The sequence below is a fragment of the Malaya genurostris genome, chromosome 2, assembly GCF_030247185.1.
Source record: "Malaya genurostris strain Urasoe2022 chromosome 2, Malgen_1.1, whole genome shotgun sequence".
NCBI lineage: Eukaryota > Metazoa > Arthropoda > Insecta > Diptera > Culicidae > Malaya > Malaya genurostris.
Window position 1 is genome coordinate 225,346,478 of NC_080571.1, and position 12,693 is coordinate 225,359,170.

The 12,693-nt window shown below is 35.8% G+C and overlaps 1 protein-coding gene and 1 long non-coding RNA gene across 2 annotated transcripts; one reads left to right on the top strand and one right to left on the bottom strand.

Moving 5' to 3' along the window:
* Window positions 1–670: 670 nt before the first annotated feature.
* On the bottom strand, window positions 671–1,555 carry LOC131427800 (uncharacterized). Its single transcript, XR_009229314.1, has 3 exons — window positions 1,106–1,555; window positions 875–980; window positions 671–807 (listed from the first exon to the last, which is right to left on the bottom strand). It is a non-coding gene; the product is annotated as an uncharacterized LOC131427800 (long non-coding RNA).
* A 9,127-nt stretch (window positions 1,556–10,682) lies between these two features.
* LOC131427799 (phosphoglycerate kinase) lies at window positions 10,683–12,424 on the top strand. The gene is made up of 3 exons (XM_058591314.1): window positions 10,683–10,838; window positions 10,894–11,242; window positions 11,361–12,424. The coding sequence occupies exons 1-3, from the start codon at window positions 10,777–10,779 to the stop codon at window positions 12,195–12,197; spliced, it is 1,248 nt and encodes a 415-aa protein (XP_058447297.1). The 5' UTR covers window positions 10,683–10,776; the 3' UTR covers window positions 12,198–12,424.
* The last annotated feature ends 269 nt before the right edge of the window (window positions 12,425–12,693 follow it).

Here is a 12,693-nt window from a genome sequence, read left to right on the forward strand (position 1 = left end):
CCTGGTGACTTGTATCCGCATTTTTTGAAAAATGAAGCGTTTTGGGGATGCAAATATTTCAACTGAATATATATATATATATATATATATATATATATATATATATATATATATATATATATATATATATATATATATATATATATATATATATATATATATATATATATATATATATATATATATATATATATATATATATATATATATATATATATATATATATATATATATATATATATATATATATATATATATATATATATATATATATATATATATATATATATATATATATATATATACACTCAGAAAAATATTATGGTAACAGTTACTATATAGAGGGCCAACCGACTATTAAATCAGATGATTTCAACAATAGTCAAGTTCATGTTTACTATAAATGGTATCGGCTCTAGAATAGTAATATTGAACAGTATATTGTATGAATAACTAATACGATTGAGATGGTTAGGCTAACCATGACCGAAACTTTATTTACATTGTAGTTTTCGCTATAACCAGACCCATGATATTTTTGACATTTCACTTCTAGTTATTTCGAAACTAAAGGAAGTGGTTGATTCAACAATGCTGAAGATCAGCAAAACATGAGCTAATGTTAAAAAGTTTTATGAATTTGAATTCTAGAACAAGAACAACAAAATCGTTTCATTGAATTCTTTTTATTTTTGCATCAAATCAAATGATGATGTGCCTGGTGAAATATTGATTATCAACGTAGACACGGAGCAGCATTGCTTGGTTGCAACTGTTGATCCCAGGCTCTGTTCGGTAAAATTTTTCCTGAAGCAGGAATGGGCAGCATGGAAGAAATTAATAGCCAAATCCAGATGCAAACCTCAATACCCACCTGCCATATATTGTTATTTTTTCCGTCGGATTCGAGCGATTTGAATCCGGGAATCGGATGACGTTCGTCGTTTTCATCAACCGCTTGATGTTTTTCCTACAACGACCTATAACGAATAATAAAAATTATACAGGACGTTGATTTCACTAGAAAACAGAAACGTTACCGGCAAAATTGTTGAAAAATTTAATTTCAACGACGAAAACTAGTAAGGCTACAAAATTTACTCACCTGCAAGACCTTCCAAATTGCACAATATAAGTCACAATATACATTTTTCTTAAATCAATCACTGATGTGTTACGAAATTGTCTGCTGTATTGTAACTTTATGTGACAATAACAAAGTACACCCGTTTATTGACAATTTGTATAGTCAGCACAAATGAAAAACATAGTCGGTTAAAAAACACTATACGATAATGTGCTTACTACATAAATTCTGTTGATATGGACTACATCAATAGTGTTTTCAAACTTCATAATTTCTTTTAAACCATGTATCTATTTATGGTAACATTATTATACTGTCGACATATTTACATGGTAGTGTCGAGTATTGAACTAATTCGAATTGTTGAATTTATTTTCAGTGTACAAATGTGCACCATCCTTAACCTTGACGAAGATCAAGATGATTAGGATAGTTAGGATAATTCGCAAGCAAACCAATACTGATATAAGTATTGTCAAACGAAAGTGAAATAAATTGTAGGACAAGAAGCTGGTGATTCTTGATTCTGCTGTTGAGCTTTAAACAAGTGTTTTATCAGTGAAAAGAAAGAAAACCCCCAAACGTAGTTAGTACCAGAACCGGGTGAACTTATAAATATAATCTACTGGTAATTTATATTAGTTTACTTTAACGGTAATTGTTCCTTTCTAGGGTAATGATAAAACATAACAACTGGCGACGAGAAAAACAGGAAATCAATGTGCTATGTCACTAATTGTGGAATCATTAATTCTTTAGATTTTGGCCACGTGTAATCATCGGTAGAAAACTTAAAACGGCGTGGTAGGCGCCATTGTGAATTTTAATCAATAGTGATAAAGACATCCGACATTTTTAAATATTTCTATTGATAGCGTCATTGGTTGGAACAATAGAAACCTTTTGTTTTAATTAAATAATAAGAGAGTTCCTTTTTCTTTATTTATATAGGTGTGAAATTCGATAGGAGAGCGATCGCCAAAGGGTGATATATACAGTGAGATTGTTGATCTGTTATACGGAAAGTAGTTAAAACGACGTTGCGATTTTATCAGCTAATTGGCTGGAGAAGCATATTTTGGCGGGTTAGTTTAGCAGGCAAGGTAAGCCATTCTGTATATTCATTTTATTATATTGTGGCATTATGGCTCAATTGAACATAACAATTGAACCCTATAGAAAAGGCAGCTCTTTTACCGATTGGTCGGAGAGGCTGGATTATTTCTTTGTCGTCAATAAGATTCCGGAAGAAACCAGAAAAGCTCATTTTATTACTTTGTCTGGACCTGCCGTATATACTGAGCTAAAATTACTTTTTCCAAATGGAAAATTGACCACCGCAACATATGCGGAGATAATAGAAAAACTAAAGGCAAGATTTGACAAGACAGAATCAGACTTGATTCAACGATTGAAGTTTAATAGCAGAGTTCAATTGCCAAACGAAACTATTGAAGATTTCGTTTTGTCTCTTAAATTACAAGCAGAATTCTGCTCATTCGGCAATTTTAAAGATTCAGCAATTATAGATAGAATTATTTCTGGTGTTCGCGATCCTGTGCTAAAGAAACACTTAATAAATGAAGGAAATATAACTTTAGAAGCAACAGAAAGATTTCTAACTACTTGGGAAATGGCGGATACGAATGCCAGGAGTTTTGGTAGTAACACAAAAAGTGAACCTGTTCATGTACAGTTTGGTCAAGCTCATGAACAGGTTGCATCTGTGTTGTCTTCCACAAGAAGGGGTGGTTATCAATTGAATAAATTGGCTAAAGCATACGAAATGGCACAACAAAACAATTCGCCCAATCAAAATAACAGAGTCAGTGTTAAAAGTAGACTAGGTTATGAGTATAAAAACAAATTTCCTTATTTCTCGGATAGCCGGGTTGAACCTGATGGTAGGCGTGGGAGTCAGTTTCGTAGGCGTCCGGATTATTCTTCTCTTATATGTGACTTCTGCGGTGTCAAGGGGCACATAAAGAGAAAGTGCTTTAAATTACGAAACATGCAACGTGACTCCGTTAAGTTTGTTGAGGATGAGCAACGACCAGGACCGAGCAGTGTTCACGATTTATATAAAGTTTTTAGTCAGATGCAAACGGAGGACGGCGGCAGCGACGACGAGGATGATCGCGATAAAGGTAACTTATTTTGTATGCAGATTTCTTCGATTAACAATATTAGTGACCCGTGCTTGATCAATGTAAAATTAGAGAATGTTTCGCTCCAAATGGAGATAGATAGTGGTTCATCAGTGTCAATTATGGGCAAAACGCAATATTTTTCTGTTTTTTCAACTCCTCTTTCGAAATGTCATAAAAAACTGTTTGTTGTGAATGGGGCCAATTTAAAAATTGAAGGGGAAGCAAATGTTTGGGTACGAATAAATGATAAAGAGGCAAGAATGAAACTATTAGTATTGGATTACGAAAATGGTTTTATTCCTTTATTTGGCCGAGATTGGTTGGATGTATTTTATCCCGACTGGAGAAAAAATTTTACGAATCTAGGACGAATAAATAACGTCAGTTTTCTGAATAAAGATGAAATTATTCGAGATATTCAAAGAAAATTTGAAAAAGTGTTTATAAAGGATTTTTCGTCGCCCATAATAGGGTTTGAAGCGGATTTAGTTCTGAAAGAAGAGTTTCCAATATTCAGGAAAGCTTATGACGTGCCGTACCGTTTGCGAGAAAAGGTCTTAGCATATTTGAATAAACTTGAATCTGAAAAGGTTATATCTCCTATCAAAACTAGTGAATGGGCATCACCGGTAGTTGTGGTTATGAAAAAAAATAATGATATCAGGCTAGTAATTGACTGTAAGGTTTCCATAAACAAATCGCTTATTCCAAATACATACCCTTTGCCAGTAGCTCAGGATTTATTCGCTGGATTAGCAGGTTGCAAAGTTTTTTGTGCCCTTGATTTGGAAGGTGCCTATACGCAATTGTCCTTGTCTAACAGGTCAAGAAGATTTATGGTTATAAACACGATAAAAGGTTTATATACCTATAACAGGCTTCCTCAGGGGGCATCCTCAAGTGCCTCTATTTTTCAGCAAGTCATGGATCAGGTTTTAAAAGGTATTGATAATGTTTTTTGTTATTTGGACGATGTGTTAGTGGCGGGAAAAGATATGGATGATTGCAGGAGTAAATTAGAGTTGGTATTGACAAGATTGTCAGCCAGTAACATTAAAGTAAATTGGGAAAAATGTAAGCTTTTTGTATCACAGCTACCATATTTAGGCCATTTGATTAGTGATAAAGGTTTGCTGCCATGTCAAGACAAGATTGCTACTATTAGGGATGCTAAGGCGCCAAAGAATGTTACTGAATTAAAATCATTTTTGGGATTGATCAATTACTATAACAAATTTATACCCAATTTATCTTCCAAATTGTATTGTTTATATAATCTTCTGAAAAACGGTGCTAGATACATTTGGGATGAAAATTGCGAAAACGCTTTCATCAAGAGTAAAAATTATCTTGTGGAAACAACTTTTTTGGAATATTATGATATAAACAAACCAATAGTGGTTGTCTCGGATGCGTCGGGCATAGGCCTAGGAGGAGTAATTGCACATATAATAGAAGGAGTTGAAAAACCAATTTGGTTTACATCCTTCTCTTTAAACTCTGCTCAAAAAAAATATCCTATACTGCATTTAGAAGCGTTGGCATTGGTTGCCACTATAAAAAGGCGGGTGGGTAATGTCAGAGACATAACTGGATGTCGTGAATACGAAAACAAATGACATGTTCCTTAACACTTCCGAATATCAAATAGTTGATCAATTGTATGAATTATGCAAGCATTCCCCTTTTCCACATTTTTCGCAAAAACAAAGAAGGCTTCACTTGATCTCGATTACTGTGAATTTCACACAGCGAAAAGTGCAAGAATCTAACCAAACTGTTCTACATTTGCACTAAACTGAGGATATTTTCTTTCGATTTGCGAACAACACATCCTAATAGTTCTTCAGAAAACTTTTAGAGCCATTAGAACGGCTGATTTTTTATAATGCTTTCCAACGATGCTTATTCATCCATCGAAATGACTGGCAGCTGTGACGTAATCACTCTTATCGGAAGCGAAACTAGCTTTGCAAACGGCACAAAATACATCTGCTCGCATTGGCGATAGAATCCAAACTGATTAGATTTTTGTTAGGAGCTTTCTTTTACGTGATTTCGTTTGTAGCATTTTCACTAATGGGCGGTCCTAACGGCTATAAAAATAGTCGCATACAGAATATTAATGTCGATTATTTTATTTCGCATTTGCAAATTTATTGAAAAAAAAAACTATCAATATGCTGTAGGGATTCATTTCCAGCATTCAGAAGGGACAAATTGCGTAATTCTCTACGATATTAAACTCGGAACATTTTTCGCAAAAAAAAGCTTCACTTGATCTCGATTACTGTGAATTTCACACAGCGAAAAGTGCACAAATCTAACCAAATTGTTCTTGATTTGCACTAAACTGAGGATAATTACCTGCGGTTTGCGAAAAACAAATCCTAATAGTTCTTTAGGAAAATTTTAGAGCCATTAGAACGGCTGATTTTTTATAATGCTCTCCAACGTTGCTTTTTCATCCATCGAAATGACTGGCAGCTGTGACGTAATCGCTCTTGTCGAAAGCGAAACTAGCTGTGCAGACGACACAAAACACATCTGCTCGCAGTGGCGATAGAATCCAAACTGATTCAATTTTTGTTAAGAGTTTCCTTTATGTGATTTCGTTTGTAGCTTTTTCACTAATGGGCGGTCCTAACGGCTATAAAAATAGCCGCATACAGAATTTTTATGTCGATTATTTCATTTCGGATTTGCATAATTTATTGAAAAAAAACTATCAATATGCTGTAGGGATTCATTTCCAGCATTCAGAAGGGTCAAATTGCGTAATTCTCTACGATATTAAACTCGGAACATTTTTCGCAAAAAAAGGCTTCACTTGATCTCGATTACTGTGAATTTCACACAGCGAAAAGTGCACAAATCTAACCAAATTGTTCTTGATTTGCACTAAACTGAGGATAATTACCTGCGATTTGCGAAAAACAAATCCTAATAGTTCTTTAGAAAAATTTTAGAGCCATTAGAACGGCTGATTTTTTATAATGCTCTCCAACGTTGCTTTTTCATCCATCGAAATGACTGGCAGCTGTGACGTAATCGCTCTTGTCGAAAGCGAAACTGGCTGTGCAGACGACACAAAACACATCTGCTCGCAGTGGCGATAGAATCCAAACTGATTCAATTTTTGTTAAGAGATTTCCTTTTATTTGATTTCGTTTGTAGCTTTTCCACTAATGGGCGGTCCTAACGGCTATAAAAATAGCCGCATACAGAATTTTTATGTCGATTATTTCATTTCGGATTTGCAAAATTTTTTGAAAAAAACTATCAATATGCTGTAGGGATTAATTTCCAGCATTCAGAAGGGTCAAATTGCGGAATTCTCTACGATATTAAACTCGGAACATTTTTCTCAAAAAAAGGCTTCACTTGATCTCGATTACTGTGAATTTCACACAGCGAAAAGTGCACAAATCTAACCAAATTGTTCTTGATTTGCACTAAACTGAGGATAATTACCTGCGATTTGCGAAAAACAAATCCTAATAGTTCTTTAGAAAAATTTTAGAGCCATTAGAACGGCTGATTTTTTATAATGCTCTCCAACGTTGCTTTTTCATCCATCGAAATGACTGGCAGCTGTGACGTAATCGCTCTTGTCGAAAGCGAAACTAGCTGTGCAGACGACACAAAACACATCTGCTCGCAGTGGCGATAGAATCCAAACTGATTCAATTTTTGTTAAGAGATTTCCTTTTATGTGATTTCGTTTGTAGCTTTTTCACTAATGGGCGGTCCTAACGGCTATAAAAATAGCCGCATATAGAATTTCAATGTCGATTATTTCATTTCGGATTTGCATAATTTATTGAAAGAGACTATCAATATGCTGTAGGGATTCGTTTCTAGCATTCAGAAGGACCAAATTGAGGAACTCACTACGATATTCACCACTTTTGGAAACATTTTTCTTGAACGATTTGTTGTACAGCAGCAGCTATTTTCTTCTCTTCCTCAGAACGCGTTCTGATTGGCTGGTGTTGACATGGGTCAAATGAGATAGGTTTTTCAATAGTGTACTATTGAAATACTTCAATGCTCTTGCTATACACGTTTAAGTTGAAAAATTTCGATTCTATTGGTAGTTAGATTATATAAATCCTTCCACAGATCACTGAGCTATGAGCTTTCAAAATACGAGAAAGGCAAACGCGCCATATGAATTATCCTCTTTGATACTCGTTTATACCAAACATTTCAGAAAAGTTTAATTTTGAACTATTTGAGATTATGTCACACAACTGAAAATTTTATCATAAAATTGTGATCATATTTCCGATGGCATGTAGCAAAAATTATGTTGATTCGTTAGATACAACAAGAGATATTCACGATCAAAAACTTATCACTCTCTCAGAGGGTAAATTTTGAAAAGGCACCCCATAGTAAAGTAAGTCGTATTCACGACAAAAAATTTCACAAGTTTCTTTATGGGAATAAGTTCTTAGTTTTCACTGATCACAAACCGTTAGTGGGCATTTTCGGAAAGGAGGGCAAAAACTCTATATACGTCACGAGGCTACAACGATATATTTTAGAATTGGCTATCTACGATTTTGAAATTCAATACAGACCATCATCAAAAATGGGAAACGCGGATTTCTGTTCTAGATTTCCTTTGGAAGAAGTGGTTCCCAAAGATTGGGATGATGATTGGGTAAAAAGTATAAATTTTAGCAAAGAAATTCCTATAGATTCAAAAGAAATTGCAAGAATTACAAAAGACGATGAATTCCTACAGAAAATAATTTATTTTATGAAGAATGGATGGCCGAAAAAACTTGAAAGGCGTTTTGCCAACGTTTTCTCCAATCAGCAGGATTTAGATTTGGTGAATGATTGTCTTTTATACCAAGATAGGGTGGTGATACCGCAGCAATTACAGACTAGCGCCCTAAAGCTATTACATGCAAACCATTCCGGGATAGTAAGGATGAAACAACTGGCCAGACGATTACTGTACTGGTTTGGGTTAAATGCTGATATTGAAAAATATGTGGCAGGTTGCGATATTTGTAACAGCATGGCCATACTACATAAGCCTCAAATAGCGTCAATTTGGGCACCAACGACAAAACCTTTTAGCAGAGTTCACATAGATTTTTTTCATTTTGCACACCATACCTTTTTGTTAATAGTGGATAGTTATTCTAAGTGGGTTGAAGTGGACTGGATGAGAAGTGGCACTGATTGTAGTAAAGTTTTAAAGAAACTGGTAGCTTTTTTTGCTCGTTTCGGTCTTCCAGATATTTTAGTATCGGACGGGGGTCCTCCGTTCAATTCTTTTTCATTTGTTGAATTTCTGCAAGGGCAAGGTATAAAAGTTTTAAAAAGTCCACCCTATCACCCTCCTAGTAATGGGCAGGCGGAAAGGCTGGTAAGAACCGTGAAAGAAGTACTGAAGAAATTTTTAATGGAACCTGATTTTGCTAATATGGACTTGGAGGACCTTATCAATTTATTTCTAATTAATTATAGGAACAACTGTTTGACGAAAGATGGCAAATTCCCATCCGAAAAGATTTTCTCATTTATGCCAAAGACCTTATTGGATCTTATGCATCCAAAGCGACACTATAAATATAATATGATACAGCCAACTAATCCTACCAATGATGATAAGTCTCCTGTGATCCAAACTAGAGTTGTAAATGATCCTTTAGACAGTCTGACGGAGGGGGATATAGTTTGGTATAAAAACCATAACTCCCAAAATCAGTTTAGATGGATGAAAGCTACTTTTTTAAAAAAGTTTTCTCGAAATACGTTTCAGGTTGCTATTGGAAACGTAACAACCATGGCACATCGGACGCAGCTGCGCCGGGACCAAACAATTGAATCAGTGCGACCAAATGTTACGGTACCTCTGCAGATATCAGGCGGGAATACCTGCGGAAGCGACGAGGAAGAACCATTTGAAGGATATGCGGATGCCGAAATACAAAGAACGATAAGAAGAAAACGTAAACACGTCGTAGACGAATCGATTAATGTCGACACAAGACGCTCGAAGAGAGTTCGGTTGGCCAGGGCCAAGGATGATTTTGTTTATTGGTAAAGCTTATTAAGCTATCGAATATGTTGTGAATTGCATGAATTAAAAAAAAAAAAATATTCCTATTATATATACATATATGAAAGAAAAAACTTTTGTAAAAAGGAAGAGTTGTCGAGTATTGAACTAATTCGAATTGTTGAATTTATTTTCAGTGTACAAATGTGCACCATCCTTAACCTTGACGAAGATCAAGATGATTAGGATAGTTAGGATAATTCGCAAGCAAACCAATACTGATATAAGTATTGTCAAACGAAAGTGAAATAAATTGTAGGACAAGAAGCTGGTGATTCTTGATTCTGCTGTTGAGCTTTAAACAAGTGTTTTATCAGTGAAAAGAAAGAAAACCCCCAAACGTAGTTAGTACCAGAACCGGGTGAACTTATAAATATAATCTACTGGTAATTTATATCAGTTTACTTTAACGGTAATTGTTCCTTTCTAGGGTAATGATAAAACATAACAGGTAGTAATAAATATTTAGCTCCTCATATATATATATATATATATATATATATATATATATATATATATATATATATATATATATATATATATATATATATATATATATATATATATATATATATATATATATATATATATATATATATATATATCAAGGCTCGAGAGCAATTTCACCTTACTAGAAATTGTGATTTTAACTATTTGTTCTTATATTTGAGATGACTACCATTGTCAGGATGACCATGCCAGAAAAGTCATAAATACAAATAGTTTAGTCAAGTCGTAGTCTTTGTTGTCTAGTAATTTATACAATACAGATGGTGAATAGTCATATATCATGATTGTTGCTACTATTTAAGCGTATAGTTGAAATGACAATGGAAAACAAGCTACGGTTACTATGATATTTTGCTCAGTGTGCACAATACTTCTACTTTACGTAGAATAACAACAAATTTTCTTTCTATGTAAAGGTAACACTTAATTTCCACACTATTTTTGCTCAAGAAACCAACAAAATTGAACGGTCTGCTGGAACGGTTTGTTGTTGTTTTTTCTCTAGTCCAACGGGGCTCCAACTCCTTATGTCAAAAATGGCTCAACAATGGACCTCTGTCTGCCGGGTTTGTTGAACGAAAAAAATGGCATTCGGTTCAACGGTCTGTTTAAAAATCGGCAAACGAAGGTCCCGTGCCTCCCGTTGAACGATTGATTGGACTTTCATTGGACCAATGATCCAACGTATTGGACCAATGAAGGACCACCGTTGAACGTTTTTTCTAAGTGGGTATGAAAACGATGAAAACAAACCAACCTAATTCGCATGTGTGGTTGTAAGTGATCTGTCAGAAAAGTCAATGACAGTCAAATTTGTCCTTGACATGACATTCAACTAAATTTTCAGTCCGGTGCATAGCTATTTCTGAAGGAGCATTGGTTCAAGCACAATCAATTGGCTTGCTTTTATCAGATTGAAGAATATACTCAGGCTTTCAAAGATGGCTCTTAATAAGCTCAGCATTGAAAATGTGGATCTAAAAGGAAAACGTGTTTTCATGAGGTAAATAGTGCATCAGCAGAATCACGAAGACGCTTTATAACAAAATTGTTTCTAGGGTGGATTTCAATGTTCCCATTAAAGAAGGGAAAATCACCAGCAACCAACGTATTGTTGCTGCCTTGGATAGTATCAAATATGCTTTGGATAAGGGAGCAAAATCGGTCGTCCTTGCTTCACATTTGGGTCGTCCTGACGGCAATAAAAATACGAAGTATACGTTAGCTCCGGTAGCTGATGAATTGAAAAAGTTGTTAGGACGTGATGTTTCTTTCCTGAGTGATTGTATAGGTGCAGAAGTAGAATCGGCCTGTAAAGACCCGGCTTCCGGCTCGGTTATTCTGCTGGAAAATGTTCGCTTCTACGTTGAGGAAGAAGGAAAAGGTGTTGATGCATCAGGCAATAAGGTAAACCAAGTTATTTCATATATACTACTGCTCGTCTTTTTCGACCGTCATTATATTGCATAATATGACGTTTTAATCAATTTAACCTAATGTTTAATCTATTTCACTCGTCTCGCAGGTCAAAGCCGATAAGGACAAGGTCAAAACTTTCCGCGAAAGCCTGGCTAAATTGGGTGATGTATATATCAATGATGCTTTTGGTACGGCCCATCGCGCTCACAGTTCAATGATGGGAGAAGGCTACGCTCAGCGCGCCGCCGGATTGCTGTTGAATAAGGAGCTGCGATATTTCTCACAAGCTCTCGATAATCCACCTCGTCCATTCCTTGCCATCTTGGGAGGCGCGAAAGTAGCCGACAAGATTCAACTCATCGAGAATTTGCTTGACAAAGTTAACGAAATGATAATTGGCGGTGGTATGGCGTTTACCTTCTTGAAAGTATTGAATAATATGGAAATCGGTGGTTCGTTATTCGACGAAGAAGGATCAAAGATCGTACAGAAACTTGTCGACAAAGCCAAGAAAAATAGTGTACAGCTGCATTTGCCAGTTGATTTTGTAACCGGTGATAAATTTGCTGAAAATGCTGCTGTTGGAGCAGCTACAGTTGAAGGTGGCATCCCTGCCGGACACATGGGATTGGATGTGGGACCGAAATCACGAGAAGCGTTCGGAGCACCAATCGCGCGTGCAAAAATCATTGTCTGGAATGGTCCACCTGGTGTGTTCGAGTTTCCAAACTTCGCCAATGGAACCAAGGGTTTGATGGATGGTGTTGTTGCTGCAACTAAAGCTGGTGCCGTCAGTATCATAGGCGGTGGTGACACTGCTTCGTGCTGTGCTAAATGGGGCACCGAATCTCAGGTCTCCCACGTCTCAACCGGTGGCGGTGCATCGTTGGAACTTTTGGAGGGTAAAGTTCTACCTGGTGTTGATGCTTTAAGCAGCGCGTAAATATTCAGTGTATAGCAAATACCAATAATTATCACCAGCACATAAGCTGAAAGTCATGGCCGGTAGTCACTCTCATGGCTTGGCTTATAATATTAGTATTGTTGAAAGTCTAGACAAAGCATAAACACGTTAAGTTCTTTACAAATTATCACCCAAAATTATAATTAAATGTTAAATAACATGGAAGAATAAAGTATGATACTGCTTCTATGAAAAAGCACGAGTAAGTGCGGTTGTCATTTTTTTTTGGAAAACCAGGAAGATACAGCTTAGAACAGCCGAACTACCGAGCATTCTCATTCTACTGGTACATCAGCATCAGGGCTGGCAATAATCAACTCAGTACTTCATCATCACCGAGTTCAGCTCACCTGCAAATCGGTTTCAAAAGCATCGCTGAACGAGTTGAGTAACTGGGTAACCATTTGTATAGAGAAAACATCGTCTCAACATCGTAGTGTCAAGCAATCAGCATATGAGCGCTGAGTGCACGTCA